The 26,574-nt window shown below is 47.4% G+C and overlaps 1 protein-coding gene across 1 annotated transcript in view; it reads left to right on the forward strand.

Moving 5' to 3' along the window:
* Positions 1-1,451: 1,451 nt before the first annotated feature.
* Positions 1,452-26,574, forward strand: part of ASCC1 (activating signal cointegrator 1 complex subunit 1) — a 36,150-nt gene continuing 11,027 nt past the window's right edge. Inside the window, exons 1-8 of the mRNA XM_009709606.1 lie at positions 1,452-1,569; positions 2,818-2,917; positions 3,880-3,977; positions 5,398-5,576; positions 13,067-13,203; positions 15,271-15,390; positions 19,335-19,459; positions 21,349-21,428. Coding sequence (XP_009707908.1) covers positions 1,458-1,569; positions 2,818-2,917; positions 3,880-3,977; positions 5,398-5,576; positions 13,067-13,203; positions 15,271-15,390; positions 19,335-19,459; positions 21,349-21,428 — 951 coding nt within the window. The 5' untranslated portion in view covers positions 1,452-1,457. The remainder of the gene's footprint in view (positions 1,570-2,817; positions 2,918-3,879; positions 3,978-5,397; positions 5,577-13,066; positions 13,204-15,270; positions 15,391-19,334; positions 19,460-21,348; positions 21,429-26,574) is intronic.

The following is a 26,574-nucleotide window of genomic DNA, read 5'->3' on the forward strand; positions in this document are numbered from 1 at the left end:
CGGCAGCATCGCTGTTCCTGCGTGCGTGTATAGGCAAGAGCCCTGTCAGGCAGTGCTGGTGCGGTGGGGTGTGGTCCCTCCTCAGTTTGTTTATTTAAAAGTCCTGTATCAAGAAATTGTGACACCAGCACTGCAACTTAGGAAAAAAAAAAAAAAGAAAAGCCCGAGTGGAAACAGAAAAACCCAACAGTGTTTTTTTTTCATGGCCTGTTCTGCATTCCTCTGTGCACAGTTCAGATCTGTGCATCTTCCCTTGAACTACGGGAACGCCTTTTTATTTAAATTTAATTTCAGAAGGTGGGGCTTTAATTGAGGGGAAAAGCATTATCCTTCTGAACCTCGTGTCACCCCGTATAATAAATCCAGTTTAGGATAAATGCGTTTTCAAAGGCAAGCTCTTAATTTTTTCCTTCAGGTTCTGCTGTAGTGGACAGGTAAACCTTCTGACGAAGATGAATTTTTTGGTGGAGACCTTGTTTTCTGAGTAGCAGAAATGTCTGTTTTAAAAACAAGGCAAACGGAGGTACCCAATGTTAACAATTTCAGTGAACGTAGAAATTTAAGTACTGAAGATGTGAAGTCTCTGACAGATGACTGCCAGTTCTTTGCTTTTGCACCATTGAGTGTTCTCCACTGTAAAAAATTTAACTCGGTGCCTCATGTTTCTAGTATCGTTTGGAATAATACGGGGCGATGCAAGACTTTTATGCGTATGCCTCAAGCTTACCACGGCCCTCTGAGGTGGAGGGCAGGAGGTGTAACCAGTTACACCAACCAGTGCCGACCCCTGGGAGTGCTTTGTTCCCCTTCCCCTGCCATCTCCAGAGCAGATCCAGGGAACTGGGTTCGCTTTTGAAAAGCTCCTTAGGCCTTTGAGAACCTCGTGGAGGATGCCAGGCATTTTGAGAGAGGTCAGTGTTGTAGGGGAATCCTTGCAAGAGGCTGGGGTCTCTTTGGTCTGCAGTTATGGAAAATAAGGAGGTGAAACTGTTCAGAATCCTGAACGATGCTGAAACAGCACATTGACTGAGGCCGCAGTGAGTTTTGGCTAAAACCTGTGAGTTTCAGGGAGAGCGGTGATCAGTTGCTGACCTCCCTGCGGGGGCAAAACCCCCTGATGCTTCGTTACCTATCTTACATTGCTTAAATTTCCCGTTTGTTTACTTGATTGTGCTTTACGAGCTGACAAAAAGTATACTTGCAAGTTCTCACAAAACTAGTCTTTGAATGAGTGACATAAGGTTTAAGAAAGTATTGCCTTTCTGAAATCTCTTGTACACATGCATAGGAGGAGTTATTGCTTTTCTGGAGATACAGACCTCACTCTTTACTGCTGAGCCCCTCAGAGCTCCCCTGGTGCCTCTTCTGAATTATCCACGAGCAAACATGGAAATTTACCTTTCCTTGGCGTAAGTTAGCAAAGCTGTCTTTGTTTTTGCGTTAGGAGGAGGAGCAGGATGGATGTTCTGCGGCCCACCCTGATAAGGATCGGGGGGCGAGTATACAGGAAGAATCTTGTTCAAGAGCAGGCGTACCAGCACGAGGAGGAGGAGGAGGATTTCTGTGCAGGTAGAGTGCTGCGCAAGGGGTGACCATGGTGCTGTCAGGACATGCTACGGGTGAAAGCATTGATGCTGGGGACCTAGGGATCTCTTGGTGTCATCTCTGATGTCTTTATGTGCACAAGAACCTGCCCGTGCGATGGAGTGAGGTGTTCAAGAGGGAGAAAAATGCTTTGCATTGGTCCCTGATGATCCTGCTGACCGAAGAGTGGACGTAATCGCAGTTACCTAATGTCGGTTTGGGTGACTGTGCTGCTGACTGTCAGTTTGCTTGCTGGCCGTGAAAGGTCTCGAGTAAAAGGGGAAAACAAAATAGCTCTGTAGATCTGTTTTTCCCAGGTTCCCGACGTGCCTTTCTTTTCGGTGGTGTGATTATTTGCAGATACGGCAGGAGTGGAAGCTGCCTGCTAAAGATCCTCTTTCCTTGCAATGCTTGCGCCTTAAAAAATTGGCGTCTTACACTGTGACTTTTGGAAGGTGTTACTAATTTTGGGGGCAAAATTCTTCGTGTTCTGACGTATTTCGCTTTATCTTTCTGCCTGTATGTTTGCTGTAGTTCTGCGTGAGTTGTTGTGGGCACAGAAAAGCTCAGCTGTTATTTCTGAAATGGAAATGGTTGTGGCCATTGTGTCCTGTTTCTCCCTCCACCCTTCCTTTCAGTGGATTGAACAATGCTTTAGTAAGCTGCTTGCCACCCAAATTAATCTCTGTATGTGTTGGAGGGGAGATAGAAACCATGGCCTCTTTCTGGAAGTCATGTTTGGTCCTAACAGGCATGACTGAATGGCCCACGGATGAAAGTTGCATCTGTTCCTCTGTGTCGAGGGTGTGAGAATTCCTCTGTTTTCCAAGACGCTGTACCTGAACATTTGAACCAAAACTATCCTCACCTTTTATTTCTATTCTTCTGCGACTTTAAATTCCTCCTTGGGTATCTGAATGGGCTGATGGCTTCCAGCCTGCCAGGAGAAGAGACCATTCCCACTGGGTAGTTGCACAACTTCCAGCTGAGAGAAGACCTGGGCTGTAACTACTGCTTTCCTACGCCTCCCAGCCCGCTGGATTTAGAAGCAGTCATTATGTTTTCCGGAGCTGGTAGTAAGGTGAAATGAAAAGCAGTTAGCCACGACAGAGGAGTGTTTCTTCCTTTATTTAACCTTGGGAGAAGGCAGCTGTAAGACGATTGGCAGCACTTTATGTAGGACAAACTTTACAAAGGTTGTACAAGGTCTGTTGTTTCTTTTTTTTCTGGTAGGGCCCGGTGACTGCGCAGACGAACCCTGTGATGCCTTTGTGGTGGAAGAGACTGAGAAAGGCTTCCAGTGCAGAGTGGAGGTTCCCAGCCCATTATACAAGTGAGCCTGTGTGTTTTTTTGGTTTATTTGAGTTGCCGCTGGCTGAGGAAACATTTGTACGTGGAATATTTTTTTTTGAGGTTGGGATAACTGCCAGATCTCTGAAACGTATTCTGTTTTGCGGATGCGGATTTTAGCGTTTGGGAAGGGAAAATTGGCAATGCCTTTCTAGTGCAGTTGTGCCACGCTTGACTCCTTGCCTTCCCTGTGACAGAGACAGCAGGTGGTGCTTTCTTGCTGGCAGGAGAGGTTTTGAACATCTCTTTCCTTGAACATAAAAGCGTCAGGGAGGGTGGGAGAAGGGGAGGAAGAACTGGGGCAAGCAGCCTAGCAGGGAGAGTTGGTGAACGCTTTGAGAGAAAGCACACACAACTGGAATTGACCGTTGACTCCAATCTGAAGTTTACTGGGAAGCCTATAGTGTTCAAAGCTTTATCTAGTTGTTTTTGACAGTTTTGTCGGTTGAATAGATTTACTGAAATTTAGAGGAGGAAAAGTATTCTGTTGTATATTTGGATGCTGGCAACTGACTACCTTGAGCAAAGCAAGAAGCAGAAAAAGTGCCCTTAGCTCTTTGTCAGCTGGAGTAATGGGAAAAAGGGGTAACCCAGCTGAGGAATAAGCTGTAGCAGGATGTGCTGGGCAGAGCTGTCATGGACCAACTGACTTATTTTAGCTTAAGCCAGTTGTGAGCCACGGCTCGACATCATCCCATGGTCCTGGGCTGGTCACGCGCAGAGTTTGGTGAGTAGCCTCTGTGCCTGGACCCTGTCCTGCCTGTGAAGCTGAGTGCGTGCATCCCTCTAGCACCAAGATACCGAGTCTGGGAGGACCCAGCTGCCTGGAGCCAGCTCGGAGCCTAGTTCGTCTGTGGCGCGGTTGATCTGCTGGCTGGATGCACTTGATGGAGAGTGTCCCAGTGACGCTGTGTGAGTGACTCTCTTGCACTTTTATGCCTCCAGGTACATCATTGGGAAGAAAGGGGAAACCAAGAAGAGACTAGAAACAGAGACTCGAACCTCCATCAGCATTCCCAAGCCTGGAGTGGAAGGAGAAATCGGTGAGTTTAACGTGCAAAAAACAAGTGTTCTCTCATCATAGCACAGACATGATTTGAGTGGGGAAGGGGGTATAGGAGCTGTTTTTTCCTTTAATTCCTGCTTCTGACATGGCACTGACTCACTTTAAGGCCTTGGGAAAATCACTTCACTTTTCTCCTGAGTTTATTTTTTCTGTCTAGAAATTCTTATAAAACAGTGTAAGGTTTGAGGGAGGAAAATAATCTATTTTAAGCCTATGAATAGTCTCACTGAAGTCACTTCTGGGCCTTAAATGACTAGCTTGAGAACTTTGGGCCTGAATGTGTTGGCTTTTGTTTTGTTTTGTTTTTAAAATAATACCATTTCCAGAAAAAGTTAGCGTGTTGTATGTTTACGCACAAAATAAACTTCAGCATCTGTTTTAATATGAGAAGTGTTTTGATGACGCTGCTGCCTTTCTGATAGTGATTGATCCTGATAGTGAGAGCAGGCTTTCTGATACCGTATGTTCCTTCTCATCGCCTCCAGTGACTTAAAAAGAAAGGAGGCGTTGCTCCGAAGGGCTGGCCTGTGCAGGTTTCTGCCTAAGTGGATATCCACAGGGCCCCTTACACAAGCTCCGGTGATAATTGGCATGGCGTACAGTTACGTTCGTGACAGAACTGTGAGGAGTAAGTGATGGGGGGATCCAACTGTGGTGCTGCACGGGAATGTGGCGGTACTTCTCAAGAAGTGGGGCTTGTCTTCTTCCTGAGGACCGTGAAGGACTATTAGGAAGGTTGAGAGATGTTGAAAACATGTAATAATAGGAAGCTAAGAAAATTTTGCTCCTTGCGGTTCTTTCCTTTCAAGCTCAAGTGTTCTCTGTTTGGTGCCTTGAAGTGCATGCACAAACGATATAGGCCATCTTGATCTTTGATAGATTTTCTTTTCTTTTTCACTTTGACTGCCTTTATGAAAACTTGAAATAACGGTCTGGAAATCTGAAGTGTCGCTGAAATGATAGACTCTTAGTTATTGGTTTTTAGGCACTCAGAGGTGACTTTCTTGAGAGCAGAGGGATACTTTTGATGGCATCATCCTGTCTTTACAGAGGAAAGCCCAGCCGTGTCAGGAATTTTAAGTCAAGCAGGGAGTCTGGCAAGATTCCCCTGTGCATGGTTGGGGGTTTTAATTCATAACGCTTCTCCAGTGAGCCCGGGGCTAACAGTAGAGAGGTGCTGCTGAGCAGGTTTTTCTAATTCCCTCATGGTGTCTCCTGGGTGAAATGTTCTTGCCTTCACAATATCCTCCAATATTGGTATTTTATAGTGCACAGATAAGTATCATGTAAAATCACGATCTGTTTAATTACTCTTTATTTTGTATGGGCATGGGTGTCAGTAGTCTCACTGTAGCTTCATGGAAATCAGAAAAAGTATTGCTTTTTTTTCCTTGTAGTGATTACAGGGCAGCATCGGAGCGGTGTCATCTCTGCCCGAACGCGGATTGATGTTCTCCTGGACAGCTTCCGTAAGAAGCAGCCCTTCACACACTTCCTGTCCTTCGCTCTCAACCAGCCCGCCATCCAGGAAAAATTCCTGCAGTTCAAGGAGGAAGTGTTGGAGAAATGCTCAAAGGTAAGGATCCGCATGAGAATTAAAATCAAGTGGAAGCCCTTCAGCAGAGTGCCGTTTCATTTGCTGAGATAGCTTTTTGGCGTTTACCTTGAAAGCTTGATTCTATTCTATTTCCTAGGAATGTATTTTTAACAGGCTTTTTACTTAAGTTGGCAGATCTGTGAATTTGTTGAGTGCTGTTGTGAAGTCTTCTGGAAGGTAGAATGGCTTATTTAGTAAATTGTTAGTAAAATACTTTGTTTTCCTTAGAGATTTTCTTAGGTGGAAGGATATCTAAGATTCAGAAGAGGGTTGGAGGAGGTTTTTGTGAGCTTTTTTGTTTTTAATAGGAATGCCACTAAATAATGTAGTGGACTTTCCTATGCTTTATATGGTTTCTACATAACCGTGAAATCAGGTAGGATTTCACAAGTTTGCTGCTGCTTCTATTTCACTTTCCTTTTGGTTACTGACAGTGCAGGAAGATGGGTGTCATTACTGGAGCTGAGCAAGAAATGACTTGGTAGCACGTGCTATCCGGCAAATCTAATCGCTTCCCTTCTTCCTCATGAGACTTTGTGCTGACAGTCCCTCCTACTTGCCTTCAGATCTTGCAGTGAGAGCAGCAGGAAATAGTTAGGCATAGGGAAATGAGGAACAGAATGAACTGAAAGCTGTGTATTCCCTGGCTTATTTTAGCATGCTTCTAGTTGGACAGAAGTGGTATGTCAATGTACAGTGCCAGGCTGAGGGAAGGGAATGGTGTTATTAAATTGCTGCGTCCTCTGAGTCTGCTGGAAGGACATGTCTAGGCAAGAGAGAAGAGTTCCTCTTTGTGGCGGCTGCAGGTTAGATTGCACACACGCAGCAGGGTTTTGTGGGCTGATACTCTTACCTTCGTGTCCGTCACTTCTGCTTGTGCTTTTCGAAGGGGAAAGTATAATCTTGCAGATAGCACAGCTTAAGAAGTTTAGTTTCCTATGTCTTCATGCTGTGGGTGCAAATTATCTGATAATCGGGGGATATATGAGTTCTTGCTCAAGTTTTCGTGGTCACTTGCTTGTCCATTGTCTCATCTCCAAGAGCAGAACTGAGCTGGCTTTGCAGTCACATCTTTCCTGGCAGTTCTGAGTCCCTCTTCTCCACGCAGCTGCTTATTTCAGTGACATCTTAGGAGCTTTCTATCACTCAGGTTTCCACCTGATGTGAAATACAACTGAAATTGGGCAACAGATCCAGGGATTAGCCACCAGTGCCATGCCATGAGCACCCTTTCCTTGGTCTAGGAGGATATCACTGCCTCGATCATCTATCCCCATTAGCTGGTGGCAGCTACCTTTATTAAAGCTTACCTTTATTAAAGGAAAGCTCTGAAGTCAGGGGAATGGAAGCATGAGCCTGAGAAAAGTGTTGGTTGGACAGAGAGTGCCAGACCTTGGGCTTGTGTCAGTGGTGGCCTGGCTCCCTCTGTTGGTTTCTAGCTCCAGTCCTTGTGTGGGGACCCACCAAAGTTACAGGGAGAGGAACGACTCTTCGAGGGGCTGGAAGCTTCAGCCCTGGACTCTGGTCGTGGCTGTTCATGCCATTGGCCCTGGACTGAGACCGCAGCTTTCAGTCTGATGTTTCCCTTGCTCTTTATGCCCTTCTGCCTGGGCTTGTGGCTGTGATCTCCCTTGAGATCTGGCCCTGCTCTGCTTGAAGCCTTGGCATCCCGGACTCCTCTTAGCTGATCCTCCTCTTCTCTCTAGCTCTCTGCCAGCAGGTCCTGTGGATCTCTCTTGTCCCTCCCTGTGGACAGCAAATCCAGACCTGGCTGCTGCGTGGGGCAGTAACCTCAGTGTCATCCCGTACGTCTTGCTGGGATCTGGCTTCCAGGCTGCCTCGGTGTCAGGCAAATCCTTTCGATGTCACGTCTCTAAGATGTGGCCTTTTTTATTGATCTTTGCAGCTTGTGCTGTCACTCATGCTCTCATCCTGTGTCTTCAATCCTGCAACACACTGGCCTCACACAGGACTAGCTCTTCTTCTTACAGAGCACTCATGCTTCCCGCCTGCTGGTTTGGTTGTATCTCTGCAGCCCTCCATTGGCCCAGCCTTGGCTGATGATATTTCGTCTCCAGACCCCTCCTGATCTGTCTGTCAAGTTGTTTGTCTCTTGCTCACTCTTAAGTATCAGTTTGCATCCCGACGTAGGCCAGGAGGTCTGCCATCCACTTAGAAACTTGTTCTTAAGTTTATCTTGGTGCTTTCCCCAGTGTTGTCAGTCACATTCAGAAAGAGCTGCCTGAGAACACCTGCAAACCTTCACGTACTTGTTGTCCTAGAAAGCTGCAGAAACCCAACCTTGGTGAGAGGAGTGCTGAGATCACTGCTGACCAGGCTAGTCATGTTAATTTTTCCTCCTCTTCCCTGACCTTCTGTCTCTCCCGTAGTTTTTGTTCTGTGTCTGGACAGCACTGAGTCCTGTAAGGCTCTGCTTCATGCTCAGGGATCCTGCAGCGTGGGCGTGCACATGGGAACACGTTTCAGCCTAACAGTTACTTCTGGCTTTTGGTAACCTCAGGCTTGAACTGTACTCAGAACCAGCACCCAGGCATGAATCCTCCTAATGCCAGCAACAGCAGTATCTCTGAGAGAGTGTGGCACTGGAGATGTAGCGTGCCTTTTGCTGCTGCCAAGGCATCAAGGTGCTTTCGGGAATCTCCCAAAAGAGTGGCAGCTGAAGCTGCCCTATATCAGGACACATCTATATGGATGGAGGCAGAAGGTCTGGGGCTATAGTTCCTGCTTTCCACGCTGCGTGGGCGCGAGGTGCCCTGGCCTGGAAGCTGCGGGGTCGTGTTAGCACTGTTCGGTGCCCTGTGCCTCTCAGGAGGGCCTGAAATATTCCTGGTACTGCTTACATCAGCTCTACAGTTTCCAGTTTTAGTTTCAAATGTAGAATTCGGTCAGTAGCAGGTATTTGGGGGTTTGCATATGTATAGCCTAGGAATATATGGTGCTTTATTTTTCTGCCTTTCCTTCTCCTGGTATTAGCAAAAGGGTTTCTAGATATATTGCTGCCTGTTAGTTCAAGGAGTCTATTGCAGCCCCGTATGTCTCTCAATCACTCCACCAGCCGGTAATGCCACTCTAATACCACTTTATCTCACAGCAGGGTCTGCTGGAAAGCACATCAGTAATGAAAAACAGTAATTCAAAACTGTGCCTCACAGGGCAGTAAGAGAGCTTATAGATTTGTCCAAAGCAACGGGATTTCTCAGGATACTTGGAGAAATCGGAATAGGTTTCAGTGACAGAAGCGGTGCGCTTGGCTCTTCCTGTGGCAATTTACTGGTGCGAAACTGCAGAATTAGGTAAACTCCAGTCTTTGAATAAAGCTCAGTAATAACAGTAAGGAAGGGAAAGGACCAGGTGTGCGTGTGTTTGAGGATTTCTTCTGGCCATTGAGCATTTGTGAGGGACTCTATTTCTCTCTGAAGCAGTTACCATGACAACCATTCATTTATATTTTATAGCATAGCATTATGTTGGTGGGTATATGCTTTCTAACTTTCGTGTGTGTGTGTGTGTCTTTAAGACCTTTTAGAAGATGAACCTTGTGTTGAAATATGGAACACTTCAGGTGTCGTTCACGCTCTTGTATGGTTCAGGGCTGCCAGGCAATGAAGCAGGGCTGAGGGGAGGCTCTTTTGAGGCTAATTTAATATAAATACGGGGAGGTGGCTCACCTGGACAGGCTCATTACTGATGTGGTGCAGTGGGAGGTCCAGATGACTGGATGACCTTGGAAGTCTCCTCGCACCATCATGTTAAGTGTCAGAGTGAGGAGGACTGAAACGTCTGTCTGAGTATGGAGGTGGAAAAGGGAAGAGATTTTGCAGTAATATTGCCATGAAAAATCACAGTTGGGTCTTTCAGAGCTGTGCAAACGCAGCATTTGCAGTCTTAACAGGCTGCAGATGTAGCACAGGAAAGAAATATGATTGCTGTAATATATGGCAACCTGTAAATATCAAACATTGCTAATGAGGTATTATGTCTCGGAGTGGAAGGGACAGAAAATGGGAGGAGTTTTTCAGCCTGCAGCTCTTCAGTCAGTTCTGAGGAAATGCTGTTTTTCTGGCTCGCTCCTTTGTTTGTGGATCAGGGTAGGAAAGGGCATATAGCTGGCATGCCGTATCCTGCTATTAAGAAAGAAACCAAAAACATAAAGCTGTCTGCAAACATTGGAAGCTCTTAAAGACAGTAGAGAGGACACAGCCAGGGAGGAAAGGTGCAAGAGTTTGATCCTTTGCCTTGTCACGTAGAAGGCCTGAAGCGTGTTGTGGTCTATGATTTCCCTACTACAGGGCCTTAGATTTGGAGGAACGATGTACTTGGGCTTTGCAAAGAGAGGTGAAGACCCCAGCTAAAACCCTTTCTGTGATCCTTCTAAAGAAGCAGAGCAAAGGTAGACATCTAAGTAGCAGGAGGGAGAGAAAAAAATGAATTTTTAAGGCTGAGTGGAAATGAGGAGTTGTTTTTTTGACCATGACAGGGCAGTGTCAGAGAGAGGCATAAGCTCAAATGGACAGTCATCACATACAGATGGTGTGTGAAGGGGATATTCTTCCTGCCTCCCAGTACGTCTTTGGAGAACCCAAGTTTGAACAGTAAATTTTTAGAGAGACAATAGAGTCTGGCTTATGTGTTTGTATCTCTCAGCATGTTCCTGCAAATATGCTGCTTTCAGATTCCCCTGTAGAATATGGGGGTTCCTTGCTGTGACACCTCGCCTCCCCTAATCTGATGCCCTGTTTTCATTAGGGCTGCAAGCCACGGCTTGCCACAAGCCACTGCAACTTGTGCTATGAGGAGTGCCCCACCTTCCACTGCGCGGGGAAGGAAACCTGCTTCATTGCCTGCTTCAGTGAAGCCCTGCTTCATTGCCTGGCAGCTGTGAACCATACAATAGCGTGAATGACACTTGAAGAGTTCCATATTTCAAAGGTTGGACTCAATGATCCCAGAGGTCTCTTCCAACCAAATAGATTCTGTGATTCTGTGAAACTGCTGAAAGAGGAGCTTGTCGCCGAGAGGCACTCGGAGAGCATGGCTTAGATCCCGGTGGATCCCTCTGCCCATCTCTGATGCCGAATCTCACTCCTCACTCTTGCTTTTATGGTTGTAGCTTACCTTGAGAGGGTTCCTTAGGTATTTGGAAGATGTCTATAAAGCTCCAAAATCACGACATTGACAGGATCATGTCTCTTGGGCTCATTCTCTCTAGAGGAGGATGTGATTTTTCCTTAGCGGTAGTTATGAACACATATTTCTAGGCTCAGCGTTGCTGTTGTCTGGCCCTGCTGGTCAGGTTGCAGAGGACTGATGCCACTGGACAGGGCGGCTTCCCATGAGGTGACACAGCAGTTGGTGATAGCATATCATAGTCTGGGATTAGAATAAGTGGGTTCAAGCTTTTTTTGCATCTCGGCGAGCAGCATCCAGCCATGAAGGGCTGCTAAGACGCCCTCAGAAACATCGCCTGTTCCAGGGAGAGCTGCCTCTGACGTAGCATCTATTTTATGCGTGGGAGAAGTAGGATCCGCCGACCTGTGAAAGAGTAGGGGTGTAAGCAGGGTTTTTAGGAGCTGTCTGAAATACTGGGGAGGAAACCAGGAGGATTATCTAGGTCTTGGCCTGCTCCTTGTGTGCTGCTCTTCCCTGCTAATCTCCCCAGCAGCGGTTGCGTGGCTTGTGGAGGTGATGTGCCGTCACTTTGTCAGCTATCAGCCCACACTCAGGTGTTGGAAAGCTCAGGGGGAAACGCTGCTTCTGAGGCAGGTAGATGTTTACAGTACAAATCGTGCTGGGGCAGAAAATGAGGGTAGGGCTTTTGCTTTTCTCACCTGCAAACTACTTTCTCGTTACCGTACATCATCTGTGCGCACTGTGGGAGTGACATTGGCCGGTTGTCCGTGGCAAGGATCAATCGAACTTTCTCCCAATTTCTGTTACCGGAGCTATTGTTTTGTGTTAGGCCAAATATTCTCTGACTACGGATACCGTTGGAGAAAAAAGGCTGACGGAGAGAAATCATGTCCTGTCATGCATGTTAACAGCAGGATGAATTAAAGGAAGCCGCAAGGCTTTTACCACAGAGAAGGGAAGGTGAGGAGAAGTGAGACAGAGCCATCCGTCTTTCCTCTGCTCCTGGTGTACCCGATGTAGTTAGTCTGTGCTTGTTTCAGGCTGCTGCACACTGCTGAGGTTTGCAACGTGCTTTGCCACTACTAGCACGGTATGATTTGGGGTTTCAGTCAGCAATAAAGTAATTCGCAGCAGTGGAAGGTATGTACATGCTCCCTTTTCTGGGGACCACCACGCTTTGCCAGCCTGTGGCTCCTGGAGCAAGCCCCTGGCCTCTCTGTTGCGGACTGGCTCATCTCTAGTCCAGCCTATAAGCACTGCTGTAAAGAAGGGTATGGATGTTGTCATTAGACATGAAAAATGTGGAGTGAGATGTGGGGCATTAAACTCTGACGGGCTGAGATACTGCAGTGTTTAAACATCTGAAAGGTTTTATTACAACCTCTGAAGCACAGCTAGAAACTTCAAAGCCGTCTTTCTCAGTTGGTGGACTTTGATTTTCAGACAGAGAAAGGCTTCCGTGGCCTGGCAAGTTGACTTCTTCTGGAGGGAAAAGTGGCGGTTATTTGATGCGCTGATAGGAAATGGCCACTAAGTGGAAATAATTGTTTTAATATGGGTGTGTTAACCGTCCTCAAGGTATTTTTGTAAATATCCTAGAACAAAAAGACATGTTTCTTAAAGCTGAATGTAAGCGCTGCTCCACCTGGGAACTGTTCTTCCCCAGCAACAGCACATAGCTCTTCCTATAAAGGGAATTTAAACTTAATTTATCTCAGCAAACTGTAGGGCACATGGGAACATGAAAAATGTAATTATCAGAGCTGGTATTAGCTGTGCTTGTGTTGTGAGGTGCAACCTGTGTTTGGACAGGATTTAGAGACCATTTAGAGCTTGTAACTACAGCTGGTTCCAGCTTTATTGCGCAAAAAAAGGACTTAACTCAAGTTTTAAGTCTGTGCTGACTTGTGTTGAGTTCATTGCTGATGGCAGCTGCTGCTTTGACACCTGTGGAAGTCTCCTCTCGAAACCCCGTATGAGTGAGCGCTGCTGTTCTTGGGTCCTGAGTTAGAACCTGTGGTAATGAGCTTCCAGGCTGTCGTTGAGCAGCTCTGATGAAAAGGCAGGCGAGGGAGCATGTGTGTGGTGGGGGGCTGTGCCTCGCCTGCCAGGCTGAGCTCGTTTGCTCGCAAAGCCTGTGAAATTTTGTTTCTTGTTTCAACTTTGACTCCCTACCAACCCGACCAGTGATGCAGAGAGAAAAGGTTTGATACCAGTGGCTTGGTACCTGTTCTCTGTAGTATTTATTCCTCTGATGGGGGGGGGTGTGTAATGGGTGAGATAAGACACCTTTATATGATTGATTACCTGATTTGTAGGATCACGGGGTCAGCAGCAGCCTGTTCCAGAACCCTGCAAAGCTTCACCTGACTCTTGGGACACTGGTACTTCTGAACGAACAAGAGATCCAGAAAGCGTGCGACCTCCTACAGCGATGCAAAGAGGACTTTGTGGAGTAAGTGATGAAAAACCATGTCATCACCAGGGACTTGAGTGGGGGAAAAGCAGCAAGCTGTCTTTGACAAGGGACAGCAAAGAGAAAAGGAGCTCAATAGTCTATCTCAACTCCAGAAATGTAGAAAAAGGCTGAAGCGTTTCAAATGGGAGCAGTAGAAATCACCAAGCAGTCACAAAGAGTCTAACAGCACCTTGCAGCTCAGCTCAAACCCTCAGCGTTCCCTGAAAACCTGCTCTACTCATTTCTTTTTCTCACATGCGTCCCCTGTTATTTTTGTGTGAGCAATTTTTGCTGTTGTCCCCTGCCTGCTGCAGAGGGAGGGACGAGCTCCGTTACCTTCGCGCGTTGCCTGCAGTGGGCTCTGGCACGCTGCTTCCCTCCTGCCTCAGAGCAGATGCTGAGGTGTCCTTGACATGCATTTCTTGATGCGGGGAGCTGTGTGCAGGGAAGCCAGCGTGAGCCATGTGAGTAATCAGTCTGAAACGTTCAGTGCTGCTCCAGGACCAGGGCTTTCTCGCTGCCTGTTAACACTGAGCTGCAGATGTTAGGGCTTTAACTGTAAATGTGGTTGAATGACACTGTAATTAGCTTATCTCTGTTCAGCTTAGAAATTGGAGATGGCCTGAGGGATTGGTTTATTTATATATTTCTGCAAAGCCTTTGCACATAGAGCAACGGATCCTTGATATTTATTTATTTATTTGTTTGTTGCCTCGGTGCATGAAGAATTGGCTGCGCTGTGCCAGCTAATATCTCTGGGAATTAATGTGCGGCCAAAATTCATACCTCTGCCTTTAAAATGACAGCTCCAGTTGTTCAACTGTTGAACAGAAATGCAAGTGCGTTTCCAGGGGAAAGCTCTGCCCGCAGTAATTGGAAAGTGCCAGCTTCCTCATAAATGGGCGGAACTGAGGCGGAGAAAATCTTTACTCTCCATTTCTCTTATTGGAGGGGGAATCAACACTTGAGTGTAACCTTTAGGTTATTTCCCCTGCCAGACCCAAATAAATGAACTTTGAAAATTAATTTAGGCTCCCTTCCACCCACATAAACCTTTTCTAAATGCAGGCAGTGCCATGTGGCCTTTTTGACCCTTTTTAGAATACCTGGCCTTTAGTGCTCCCAGTGTGATGTGCAAAACAGTACACTTGTGCCATTGTCCTCCCAGTAAACGTACTGGAAGGGGAAATCACGCTCTCCTTATTCCACCTGGGAAGCTGTGCCGAGAATCTCAAAGGCGATCTCTCGGGCAAGCTGAAGAGAAGCGAGCAAGGTTAGAGCAAAGTCACGCTCACGTTGTTAACTCGTGTTTATTACTTCTGCCTGCCCAGACACTCCCCGTACTTTCCACGAGACCTCGGCGTTAAATGAGACAACGGCACTTACTCACTGGGAGCTTTCGTTGCGGCGCCCTGCCTCCCTGTGATGTTCTGGTGGTAAAGGCAAGGAGGCGGCATGTTTGGAAGCAGATACACTTCACAGTGTGTTTGCAGGTGTGGGAGTGCATATTATATCCTGCACGCATTTTCGATTTCGCCTTCCTGCAAGAGTAGCTGGAGCTGATTTTAAAACAGCTCTGTTTTCTTCCAGCATTTGTAAGTGGATGTTGAAATGTACTTAAAACTGCATTCTGTATCAAGTACTTTTCCCAGCGAAAATCAACGAGGTGGAGACTTTGTGTCACGATCGCTCTTTTCACAGGGAAGGCAGAAGCTTCTCTGGAATGGGAATGTGTACCTTTTTACTGCTGATGGCTTTTCTGAAATGTAAATGGAGGTCTCCGCATTCAGATGGCCTGTGAACACTGACAAGTTGACTTAATGTGTGTCTAAAACACTGAACATATAAATTTCAATGTTTTTACAGTATTTCTTGAGATGATGAGACAATAGCAGCTGTAGCCTTTCCAGCCTTAGTAATTAGGGATCCTTTTTTGTGTTTGGGTTTTATCATTCCTGTAGTAAACCCAAATATGTGGTGTATGCGTGAGAAGTACTATGTGTTGTATTTCAAAAGCGGGTGTGATGTTTTGCTTTTTAACGTAAGGGATTTCTTGCATTTTAGCCAAATTACTGGAGGCAAACCCCTGACTGTGGAGGTGGCAGGAGTGGAGTACATGAACGATGACCCTGCCGTGACGGACGTCCTTTATGCCAAAGTCCACATGAAGGATGGCTCGGACAGGTGAGTTCCCCACGCTCCTTTCTTTCATTCCTCCTGGATGTACCGCGGCAGCAGTAGCGGTGTGCCAGAGAAAACCTCTGCCGTCTGAAGGTGGTGGCTACTGCTAGCAGTCCTTGGGCCGGCAGTCAGGAAGATGAAGTCATTCATGCTTCCTAAACCAGTTAAGGCAGTGGTGTGTTTGCTCTCTAAATCAGTCACTGGTGGTGCGGCTGAAAGATGCCATTTGTTTCTGTAGCGCTCTGTCAGATTGAATAATGGTGTCATGGCTCACGCGGTGGTAAGGTGGCCAAGGAGATACTCCTGAGATGACTTAGAAGGCAGGACAGCTTGGCCTCTGCTGTCTAGTTCCCAGCCTGCAATCCAGATTAATCTGGACAGCCTGGTGTATTCTGCAGCACTTCATTATTCTTAAAACCCAGTTATACCAGCAGGTCCTCAGAAAAGCATGACTTGGTTACAGAGTTGGGTTTTGTGTCTGTAAGCAGCCTGGAACAGGCGCTAGGTGTGAAATGTCTGTCTTCTGAGCCACTGGTGTGAAATCTTGAAGCCTGGTTGGTGTCAGTGCGTGTGTTTGTGCTGTTCGCCACTGTGGCTGATGGCTTTAGCTCCACAAACAGCGCTGCCTAGGCTGTGGTGGTGTCTGGACAACCTCCCTCCATCTCGTTTTTGACAAGGACATCACCAGTGGCAGCACCATCTTTTCTCTTAGTGCTTTCTGGAAGACTGGGGAAATGGAAGAGCTGTTGTACTCTGTGCTGCCCCTTGTGAGGTGAGTGGGAAAGAAGGTAGGGGAGTAGCCAAAAGAGCTTTAGCTTTCTCGCTCTGAGCCTTAGCCTTCTCTTTCTCTGGCAGTGCTGCCCTTTTGTTGTCTGTTCCTGTTGCTAGAGGACGGCAGGAGGATAGCAGAGGAGCACGGAGCAGTGCAGATTGGAGGAGGGAGGCTGTGCGCAGGGACTGGCTCAGGGCAGAAGGGACATGTTCTGGCATCTCCATTCCCCAAGGGCTGAGTAGACAAGGGGGAAGGCCTGCTTAAAACCTCACTTTGGAGGCTGTGTTGAAGTAAGAGATCGGAAGTGGGATAAGGAAATGGGTGGGAAAATGAAAATGTACGAATTGCTGGGAGGCAGTAGGAATTGAAGTATTTTCCTCTTCTTGGCTCTTCCACTTTAAAGTCTGTCCCACCCTGAAAGAGGTGAGATAAAACAAACGGGGCTGGTGGAGAACCAGGACAAGCGAGAGATCAGCCAGGAGACAGAAGTGCAGGGAGAAACAAGGCAGAAGCACTCAGAAAGATGAGACGGAGACAGACACTGGATGACCCAAATGCCCTTCGGCAGGTTTGTGGTAGAAAGCATCCAAAGTGTCAGCTCCGAGAGCTGAGGTATGGGCCGCTTTCCTCCAGAGTCACCGAGCTCTGGATCATCTCTGTGGTGCGGTGCTTGCGAGTCTGCTTACATCTGAAAATAAGTCTGTGACCTGAGGAGCTGGTAGAGAAATCCTTTAGAACCTAAGTAGGGCCTAAAGTGGACAGCGATGTCTGCCTGCGTCTGGGGACAGCTTGAATTGTTGGTACTAGCACTGTGGTCTGCTTCAGACGCCAGCTGTATCTGTTTTGCTGAGAACCCACTTAGCCATAATGTTAGCAGAAAATGCTGATGTGCATTAGGGGTGGCAGAGCTGCTTTTGGCAGAGGAGAGAAATGAGATCTTTGAATCTATCTTGCCTTGAAACTGAAAACGGAAAGGGCTGATGTCTCGTCTGCCCTTCGCAGGGATCTGTTAGCTGAGGTTTTGACCAAACCCAGATCTTGTGCTTTGCATGGCACCTGGAGGCTGCCAGGCTCCTCTTCTGCAACACCTTTTTTGCTTTTTGCATAGCAGCGTGCTCAGAGAGGGCCAAGCGATTCTAAGTTTTTATCCTTGGCCCAGGCCGGTCCTGCCCTCACCTGCAAGTTAATTCGTCTGACACTTCTTCCCTAATATAGTTCCTAAACTGTTAGCAGGCATCCAGAAAACATTTAGCTTTGCAGAGGTGAAAGAAGATATTTTTGTGTTGGTGAAGGGTGGTGAAAGCTTCTTTTGCTTCCTTTGAGATTCCAGCAGACGTTTTTTTGATTCCAGATTTGTCCAAAGTGTTGGACAAATGGTGATTATAAAGAGGGGACAAATGGTGATCCCTCCAGAAAACTCTGCTTTGTTTTCTGATCTGCTAGACGGATCATTGCTGAGCAGCTCCATGCACCTGTTGCCTGCTAAAACCTGCTGTGCTTTGCTCAGGGAAATGGGGACCACAGGTAGAAAGCAAAGTTTCTCAGCTGCAAGGCCAATGCTAGAGGAGAGCAGCAGGCATGTGGCTTGCTGTGCTGGATCAGACTGCTGCAGCCCGCGTTTCAGAGAGGTGTGTGCCTTCCTGTCTCATGCAAGACGTCTTGCTAGCTCTCTGTAGTTCCTGGCATGGCTGAGGGGTGGAGTTCCTTCCTGATCTTTGGATGATCTTGATCAGCTTAAGGGGTAAAGCAGGAGATTTGATTTACCCTGACTTAGCTTGCATAACTGCAGACAGAATTAGGGGTTGGCAAGCCCTTCTGCGCATATAATGGCTCAGACTGAGAGAGGAATCGTGCTCTGATGCCTCCCACATGGCAAATAATTTCCATTATAATTCATTCTAATTTGTTTTATTTCCTTGATTAACTTTATAACGTAATAAAGAACCATTTTCACTTGAGCTATTCTCTGTTAATTTGTTTTAGTATTGTCTGTAATGATATTCATTTAATCTTTGTCATTGCTAATTTTAAAAATCACTGAAGTAAAGCCAGAAAGTGGTAGAAAACCATGACAATTGGTAGTTTGAAAGTCTTGAAATCGTCACATGGGGGCTGGCAGCCCGCGAGGGACAATGCAAAACCGACAGTGGGGTAGGAGCTGGCATCCGGAGCGTGGCAGCCCCAGGCTCTGGGGGCCAGCCTCAGAGAGGCCAAGCTCTGCTCCTCCCGCTGCAGCTGAGACGCCAGAGTGGTGGGACCCGGTGGAGCAGAAAGCTGTCTAATCCCTTGGACGTGGTGCGAGAAGCCCAAATCCTTCTGCAGAGAGTAATACCTTCTTACCTTGCTTTCGGGGATGGGAAGCTCTTGTTCTCGCACATCCTTGCTCCTTTTGGTAAGGCTCAGGCACCGCAGAAATTTTGTGGGGGACAGCAGCAGCCTGAAAGTTCTTTCAGCTCTTTAGACGTAGGATACGCGAGCGCATTGCTCCGATCGCCTTCCTGCTCCTGCTGCTTATCCTAGCACAGGTCTGCCTGCAGATCCCGGTGGCCACGGCTGCTTTCATCCCTGACCAAGGCCAGACAAGAAGGTAGCTTCGAAGTTGGCGCATTCACCAGGATGTGCTGTCTGGGTTTGTGCCCTCTGTCACCACGTTCTGGGCTCTCCCAGAAATTAAGCCCAGTGACTGGGTTGCTTATTTGGGTCAGAGAAGGTCCGAGCTCCAGGCCAGTGCACCGTACAGGTCGTGGTCCCTGAGCAGAACACATCTTCCAGGAGCCAAGGTGCGTAAGCTCCCCTTGGGGGTCTGCAGATTTTAGCATTTGTAAGGAGAGTCACATTATGTTTCCTGACAGTAAAAAGGTGCATCCTTCAAGTCCCGATGACATCTGTCACTGCGAACGCTCTCTGCTATGGTAAATCTGCCCTTCTTTGTGGAATATTTGCAGCAGAAGTGATCACTGAGGAAGCTTTGTGCAACAGCCAGAACTTTTTGCATTAGAACTGAATCCTGATGCCTCTGTTCGCTTTCCATCAGAGACTAGCTCCCTTCCCCTTGTCCCTGCAGAGACTTCATTTCACACATGCTGCCCTCCCTGGCTGCAAAGTGAAAAGCTGATGATGCAGGGCTTTCTCCTTGGTTTTCATGGCTCTCTTCTTTCTCTTCTTGCCTTCCCAGATTGCAGGTGATTGCTGATCAACTGGTGGAGCGGTTCGTGGCCTCCGGCCTGATGCTTAAAGAATGGGATAGGGTGAAGCTGCATGCTACAGTCATGAACACTCTCTTCAGGAAAGATCCAAGCGGTGCGTATCCTTCATCCTTAGTGATAAATGCATTTCAAGTAGTCCTACTAATCAGGAAATGCTTTTGTTGGCTTTTATGTTTGCTTTTTTAATTCTGTGATTTTTCTTAATCTCGAGAATACCTACAAGGCTGTGGGGGGATATCAGTAGATAAAACCCCAGCAGAAGATGAAAAAGCAATCGGCAGAGCTGGAGAAGGCAGGCATGCTTTGAGCACTTTCTGGATCTTTCCTAAGATTCTTTGTCATAGTTTCAAAAGCCCTATTGCCCAGTAGCACTCACAAGAGCTGGGCCAGAGAGGAATGCGTTCAAGTACCATGTGAAGTCTTGGGCTCTCTGTGCCCCAACGTTAAACTGAAATTCAGTAACAACTCGATGGGCTGTGCTGACCTTTAAACAAGACGAAAATGTGATCCTCTTTGGTCAAATTAAAGATTGCCGCTTGGTTTAGGAACGTGATTCCAGTGTCTCTCTCGTTAAATCAGATTCAGATGGCTACGAGGCTGAATAGGAGCTATTATTGAGTGAATAGTGTCTGCTGGCTCTGCCAAAAGATTGTCTGCTCTAGCAATCTGTAGCATCGTTCTTATCGCATTAGTTTACAAAGCAGCCTCAGATGCGTCGCGTTTAGGGAGGGGCAGTGTATTACAGCCTTGTTCTCCATGTGCAAACATGCGTGCGCTCTGGCACTGGTGTGTAGTTTGGAAACCTTAACGGCATTGTGCTAAAGCTTTTCGTAGCTTCTGCTGGCGCGGCGGCCTCCGTGCAATGCCGATAGGTTATGTCGAATATTCTCTAGTTACTGCCTCTCTGAGACTCTGTATGGACAGTGATGACAGCAGATGGTTGGCATTACAGTTTTCTGGGCACCCAGTGACAGACTTTGGGGGTGACTTCTACTGAAGTCAGACAAGCATACTCAGGTGGGAGAAACCTTGAGAAGATGGGACTTAGCTCTCAAATTGAGCCCTGAAAAGTGGGGAAAATGTGAGCCCAAAGTGCTGATGTGGAGGCACTCTTAGGGGAGGCACACGGGCAGCTGCGTCCGGCGTTGGGAGTTTGTATTCTGAACCAGCCTGTGAGGTATGTGAGGCATTCAGACACAGTGGTGTGAGCATTACACAGATAGCCATAGAAATCGCTTTATATTCAATACAGGATTTGAATAGCATGCTAGATGTGAGTGGGACTTCATAGTTAATGCTAGAGATGAAAAAGAAATATCAAATATATTCACTGAGTGAGGCAGAGGTCCTGTGGAAAGAACAGATCATGTACTTAGGGATTATATAAAAATCCAGACACAGTCTAGGGAAATGGATCTAAGACACAGGCATTTGGCAGTTGCTATAGGCCTAGGTTGCTATTCTTAATGTGTGTGTGTGTGTGGCTGCGTGCCCGCCCCGCAGAAGCATACATGCCGCATGTATGTGCTTCCCAGAGCAGGCAGCAGAGGTTTGTATAGGTGCTCTCCGGATCAAACCTGGCATTACGCTTGCATGCTCAGTCTGGTATTTGGTGCTGTTCCAGGCGATGCAAGTGCTAGTGCTGACTCTCACCCTGGCAGGACGTGGGATTAAAATCAGGCAGAGAGAAGCAGATGTGTTGCACTGAGCCATAAGCCCTACAGAATCACCCTAGCAGTAGCTGTGATTTAGAGTCTTTCGTCCAGGTAACATAGGTGATCCGGACAGAGGCACTAATTCCTCCGTATTCAGCCTCGTTCTCTTTAAAATCAAAGTGGAAGTGTTTTTTTGCACAAAGAACTGGGCAAAGATGGTTTATTAGCTGGCAGCTGACTTTGGGGAGGGAGAGAGTGGGGGGTAAAGTACAGCACACACAGTTCTCCCATCTGAAGCTCATTCTGGTGGTGGCTTTTCTCTTTACAGCTGAAGAGCGAAACAATACAATGACTGGTAAATCATCTTTCAAGGAACGGGAGTCATTTAATGGCCGAAATATCCTCAAGGTCAGTATGAAACAATTAGGGAAATGGAGCCAGCTGTGGATATTGTATAGCCAAAAGAGGTTGAAACACCTCTTCAAGGCTGCGTTTGTCTTAGGCTTAGGTTGAAACACCTCTTCAAGACTGCTTTTGTCTTTGGCTTATGGGATCTCCTGGGGGTGGGGGTGGGGGGTAAATCTGTTTAGAAAATAAACAATCCAGATCACTCGTAACTGGGAGCATTACAGTATTTAACAGAAGCGTTCTTAAAGCTGGTGAGGCTGAGATCAGGAGTATGTAGCACGAATTCTAAGTGGGTGTTTGTGTTGTCGTTTACTTTGCTCGTGTTTTACCCTGGAGACTCAGGCTCGTGTTGATTCTCAGCCCACCAGAAAGGAGTACTTTGTTGCTCTTGTTCTACTCACTCATATATATTTATGAAACTAAAACCAACTGCCATTTCACTTACTCTTTTCTGCCTGTTTTTGTTTTTTGTTTCTTGGGTTTTTTTAATCTCTGCTATTGATTTGCATGATTTTGCTCCAGAAAAATAGCGGATAGTGGTAGGAAGTCCCACCAGCCAGGATCTGAGGGCTTTGGCAGTGATCAGAGGGTAGAAAGCAAGATTGCCCCAGACCGTGGAGGTGGGTAAGGCTCGAGGGGGAGCATCCTGCACTCTCCCAGGCTTTGCCAGCCAGGATTGAGACTGCAGGCAGCCGCTGCTGCTCATCCAGATGGCAGTGTCAGACTGATGCTGTGGTGCTTGGCCCCTGCAAGTGTCCAGAGAGAAAAACAAGCACAGAGGAGTAGAAATGGAAAACAGCACTGGGTTGTAAGCAAATTTGCAATCCTCATTGTGTGAGGGGATTTGTTGCAGGCAGCTATGATAAGAGGGAGACAGGACAATGCACGAATACGTTTGGGAAGCGATAGAAGACATTCTGGCAACAAAGAGACATGAGAGAGGATGCAGGCTGGGTGGGAGTTGAACAGCCCAGAAGGATTTTAGGGCGCCAGGGGAGGGAAAAGCTGCGCTTTATTTGTGTTTACCGTTTTACTGTATAAAGTATTAGGCACTGGATGCACGGGGATGTGAAGGCAGGGAGTGGAACTGATTGATCTCCTCTGCTTGGAGGACAAACAAAGGGACAAAATTAGGTTAAGCTTTCATTGTCCTCAAACGGTCTGTGCGAGCACGGTGTCATGACTCAGCGTCGCCACATGTTGAGCGTTCGATGTGAGACTGCAGTATTGCAAACCAAAGCAGGAAAGCTGCAGACGTGGTCCCTTTCTTAATGTGATCTGGGAGTTTTGGTTAGCTCCCGGTGTCAGAGAGCTGGCTCCGGAAAGGGAAGGTGAGTGTCGGGAGCCCTGAGTGCCTGCAGGGACTCAGCTTTCAAGGCGTACACCCACGTTTCGCTTTGCCCTTCAGTCCTTTCTCTTGCTTCTATTCAACTTCTCAGACTTTAGAGACACGTAAAATCAAACTGTTGGTCTTCCTTAATGCTTCTCATCCAAAACCAGTGATGACTGGGAAGGCATTAAGGATGATCCCTCTACTGGTCACACCATTTGTGGGTAGCGCTGCGGGGTCTGGGGATCTGTGGGTCTTGTGGTGCGCGGCGCTTAGAAATGCCACTGCCCTACCTCAGATGGCTACTTCTTATTCTTGGTGCTCTCTGAAATCTGAGCCGATGCATTTTTAAAGCTCCTAATTGATTTTGTACTGAGGTAGCCAGAAGAGCTGCTGGCTGTTTGGACTGTTGATAATTACTTCAAAGCATGTCTTGCCGCAAGAAATGTCATCCTTCTCCCCCACCTCCACTACATTTCCTAACCTGCTTGCTTCGTATTTCCCTTTGGTCTCCCACGTGCCTGCAGCAGAACGCCCGTTGGCATTAATTAATTACGTGAGTCATAAATAGCTCCAGGCTTCTTACCAGAGGAGCCCAGCCTCAGCCAGCCACTGATGCATTCTAGCATGACCTTGCAAGGATGCGCCAGTTCCCTCCCAGCCCCCTTTTATATACATTATTTATCTTCTTCTCAGGGAGGCTGCCCTCTTGCAAAGTGGCTTCATTAACTTTTGCAATAGGATCTAAATGATGGGCTGTTAATGAATATGGTTGCAGTTAGGCAGGCTGGCTTGCGGGCGCCGTCTCCTTGTAGGTAGAGCGATGTGCTGTGCCTGCGTTTCCAGGCGGTGGGACTCAGCGTTAGCTGTGTTGAGTGGCCGTGTTCCCACTTGGAAAGCCAACAGAGCACGGCTTTTTATCCTACTGATAGGAGGGCATCAAGTCAGAAGACTCGGGTTTTGTCGCTCTCGTTGCCATTGTGCAGCGATGACCGGCGCTGATGGACCAAAGGCTTTGCCGAGCAGAGGGCAGGACCTGAGCTACCGGACCACAGAGCACGATAGAGGCACCTTGGTTCTGCTGTTCCAGTCTGAGGCTCCCCGTGGTCAGAGCTGGTGCGTGTGTGCAGATGCGCTGGCAGCACATGTTTGCTGATAGCATTGCCTGCGTTACCCCAGGCTCCAGCTGGTATTTTGCTTTCAGCCGAACTAGTCGGAATTTTATTTAATAATCCTTTGTTCTACCCGTTCTCCAGAGTTAAACATACACTGCTATTTGTGCTAATAAATGGTTGTGCGGGCCGGTACCTTCCCACACTGCTCAGAAAATAGATCCTGTAGGATGAGTTGCGTTCGGGAGTTTAAATTACTTCTGTCTTGAAGAATATCCATGAAAAAGGTTCCCTGGCCTAGCTGGTGCTGAAAGCTCAAGGGATTGTGTGACCCAACAGCTGAGTGATTTGTCTCTCCCACAAAAGCGCTAGATGCTTCAGCTTTGTGCTTGTCTTATCTAGTCCCGAGAAGCTGGGGATGCTTTATGCACCGCTTCATATGGAGCAATATGTATTTCTTCTAGGGTGGCTAGTGGCTAGCTGATCGACTCCTTTGAACATCTGAGTCACGTACCGAAATCTTGCTCCGAATGAGAGCAAAGTGGCTCGTCTCTTGGAGAGCAGAGGGAGGGGGCAGCAATTCACAGCTGAAAGACAGCGACAGCTCCTTCCCCGTGAGAGCAGGGTCAGGCTGGGCAGGCAGCCGGACCTCGGAGAGATGCTGGTTTGGCAACCCCTCTGCCTCGCCTCCTCCTGTGTCCCAGGCAGTGGCTGCCTGCCCTGTGTCGCAGCTGGCCAAGCGGCACAGCGTTGGCACAGAAGGCGGCTGGGGCAGCTGCCTGCATCTCCGGAGACGAGGCTTGGCTGCCTCCGGGCTTTTATTTATTTCGCATAGTGAAAAAACTAGGGCTGCAGTGAATAAATAGAAATGCAGAAGTACCGCCTGGCCAAAATTTTCTGTTATGCTTTTAAAGGAAAGGAAGGCTTATGGCAGGAAGAAAACCACCTGGACTCTCACTGGGTTAAAACCGAATGATTTTTGGCTTGAGGTCTGAGGAGTACATGCGTGGCCTTTGCCACATTCAAACAAGAAGGAAGCAAATTTTGAGTACAGAAAAAGATGAACCCTGCTGCTTAGCACAGATCTGTGCATTAACAGCTTACAAGATTAAATATTGAGGGAACAGCTCCTGTGGTACAACAGCAGAAGGCTGCACATCTTATGTCTTAGGGCATTAGGAGAGACTTTAAGCTGGGATGCAAGACCGGGAACTGGATCAGTCGAGGCAGTGACACACACTGCCGTGCCCTGGGCCAGCAGCAGGAGCAGAGCATCCAGGCTGCGGGACAGCTCCGGGAGGGCTTCTGGGTCGGACAAGCTGTAATTTGATGAGGCTTCTTCTCTTTTGAGGCCTGCATACAGGATATTAAATTATGGGACCGTATCTGCTTTCACTTGGAGCAGGGGGAAGTGCATTTACTGACTGATATACCGGTGCTACTGAGGAGCTGATCATAGCAAAGAACTCTGGTAGTGTTATCATTTCTGTCTTGCTAGGTAAGAATAGCGCAGTGGCTGTGGTATGCAGTAGTTCAGTTTAAGACATTTGATGCAGTGCCATATAGAGAGATACATACCATGGAAAACAAAAATCTTGTCCTGGATAAGCCCCCTAACCCCTCAAAATACTCCCAAAACCCCAAAAAACCCCCCCCCCCCCCCGCCCCAAGCACTAAACACATTAACATCTGCCCCTGTGTAGAGCCACCGTTGCCAGCTCTGCTTGCAGATGAGGAGTGCTTCTCGTGTTCTGCAGCCATCGATACCTGGGCCTTTTCTGTGTGACTTTTGCTAGTGAATTTAAGGAGACAGAGTCTTTTCCCGGTGTATTTTTAAGCTGAGATGAAATCAAAGGGCCAAAGAACCGGCATTAGGTGAAGATCAAGACTGCCCAGTGTTTGGCAAGGATGAGAACATCTTGTTATCCTCAGCGAGGTGATAAAGGTGTATCTCCCAAGTAGGACTGGCAACTGGAACAAGTACCTAACGGGAGGTGACTGCTTGGAAAGTTTAGAGTTAAAAATACCAAACAAAAATCCACTGGGGTGAGAACAGACTGAATAAGAGATTGTGGTGCAACATCACTGTATCAGAAATAAGCCAGTGCTTTCCTCGCCTCGGTTTTACAGAAGAATCAAAAGCAGAAATGAAAGGCTGTAATGCTGCTTTGCAGAGGAGAGGATTTTTGCCTTCAGTTCTGATCCTGCCATTATCGAGGGATGCTGAAACGATCGAGGGGGCTCAGCAGTGTGCAATTAGAGCAACAGTGGGATGGGAGGATGTGACAGTTGAGTGGATGAGACTGGAGATCAACGTTTGTATGATCTTGGGGAAAAAAAAAAGGAGATTAAATTGGGGTTGCCGTGAAAACGCTTTCCTACAAATTATATTCTTCAGGGGAAAAAAAAAGGCATATTCATGTTATTTGCATTCGGTGAAACAGGAATCCGAAGTGGCATTTGAAAAATCAGACTAGACAATAGAGGAAAGATATCTTTGTTGGAGTGTTTGGGCCTTGGAGCAGAGCGACGAGGCGGCGTTGGAGGTATTGAGAGAAGGCTGAGACACCGCACTGAGGAGAACGCAGTGCAGGGAGTGCAGAAGGTTTGTGCTAACTTGCCCGCGTGTGACAGAGATCCGTTTGGTGACCTTACCGTAAAGGGGAGAAGCCTCTTTTTTTTTTTTTTTTTTTTTTTTTTTTTT

This window comes from Cariama cristata, unplaced genomic scaffold (genome assembly GCF_000690535.1).
Source record: "Cariama cristata isolate BGI_N322 unplaced genomic scaffold, ASM69053v1 scaffold25751, whole genome shotgun sequence".
Classification (NCBI taxonomy): Eukaryota; Metazoa; Chordata; class Aves; order Cariamiformes; family Cariamidae; genus Cariama; species Cariama cristata.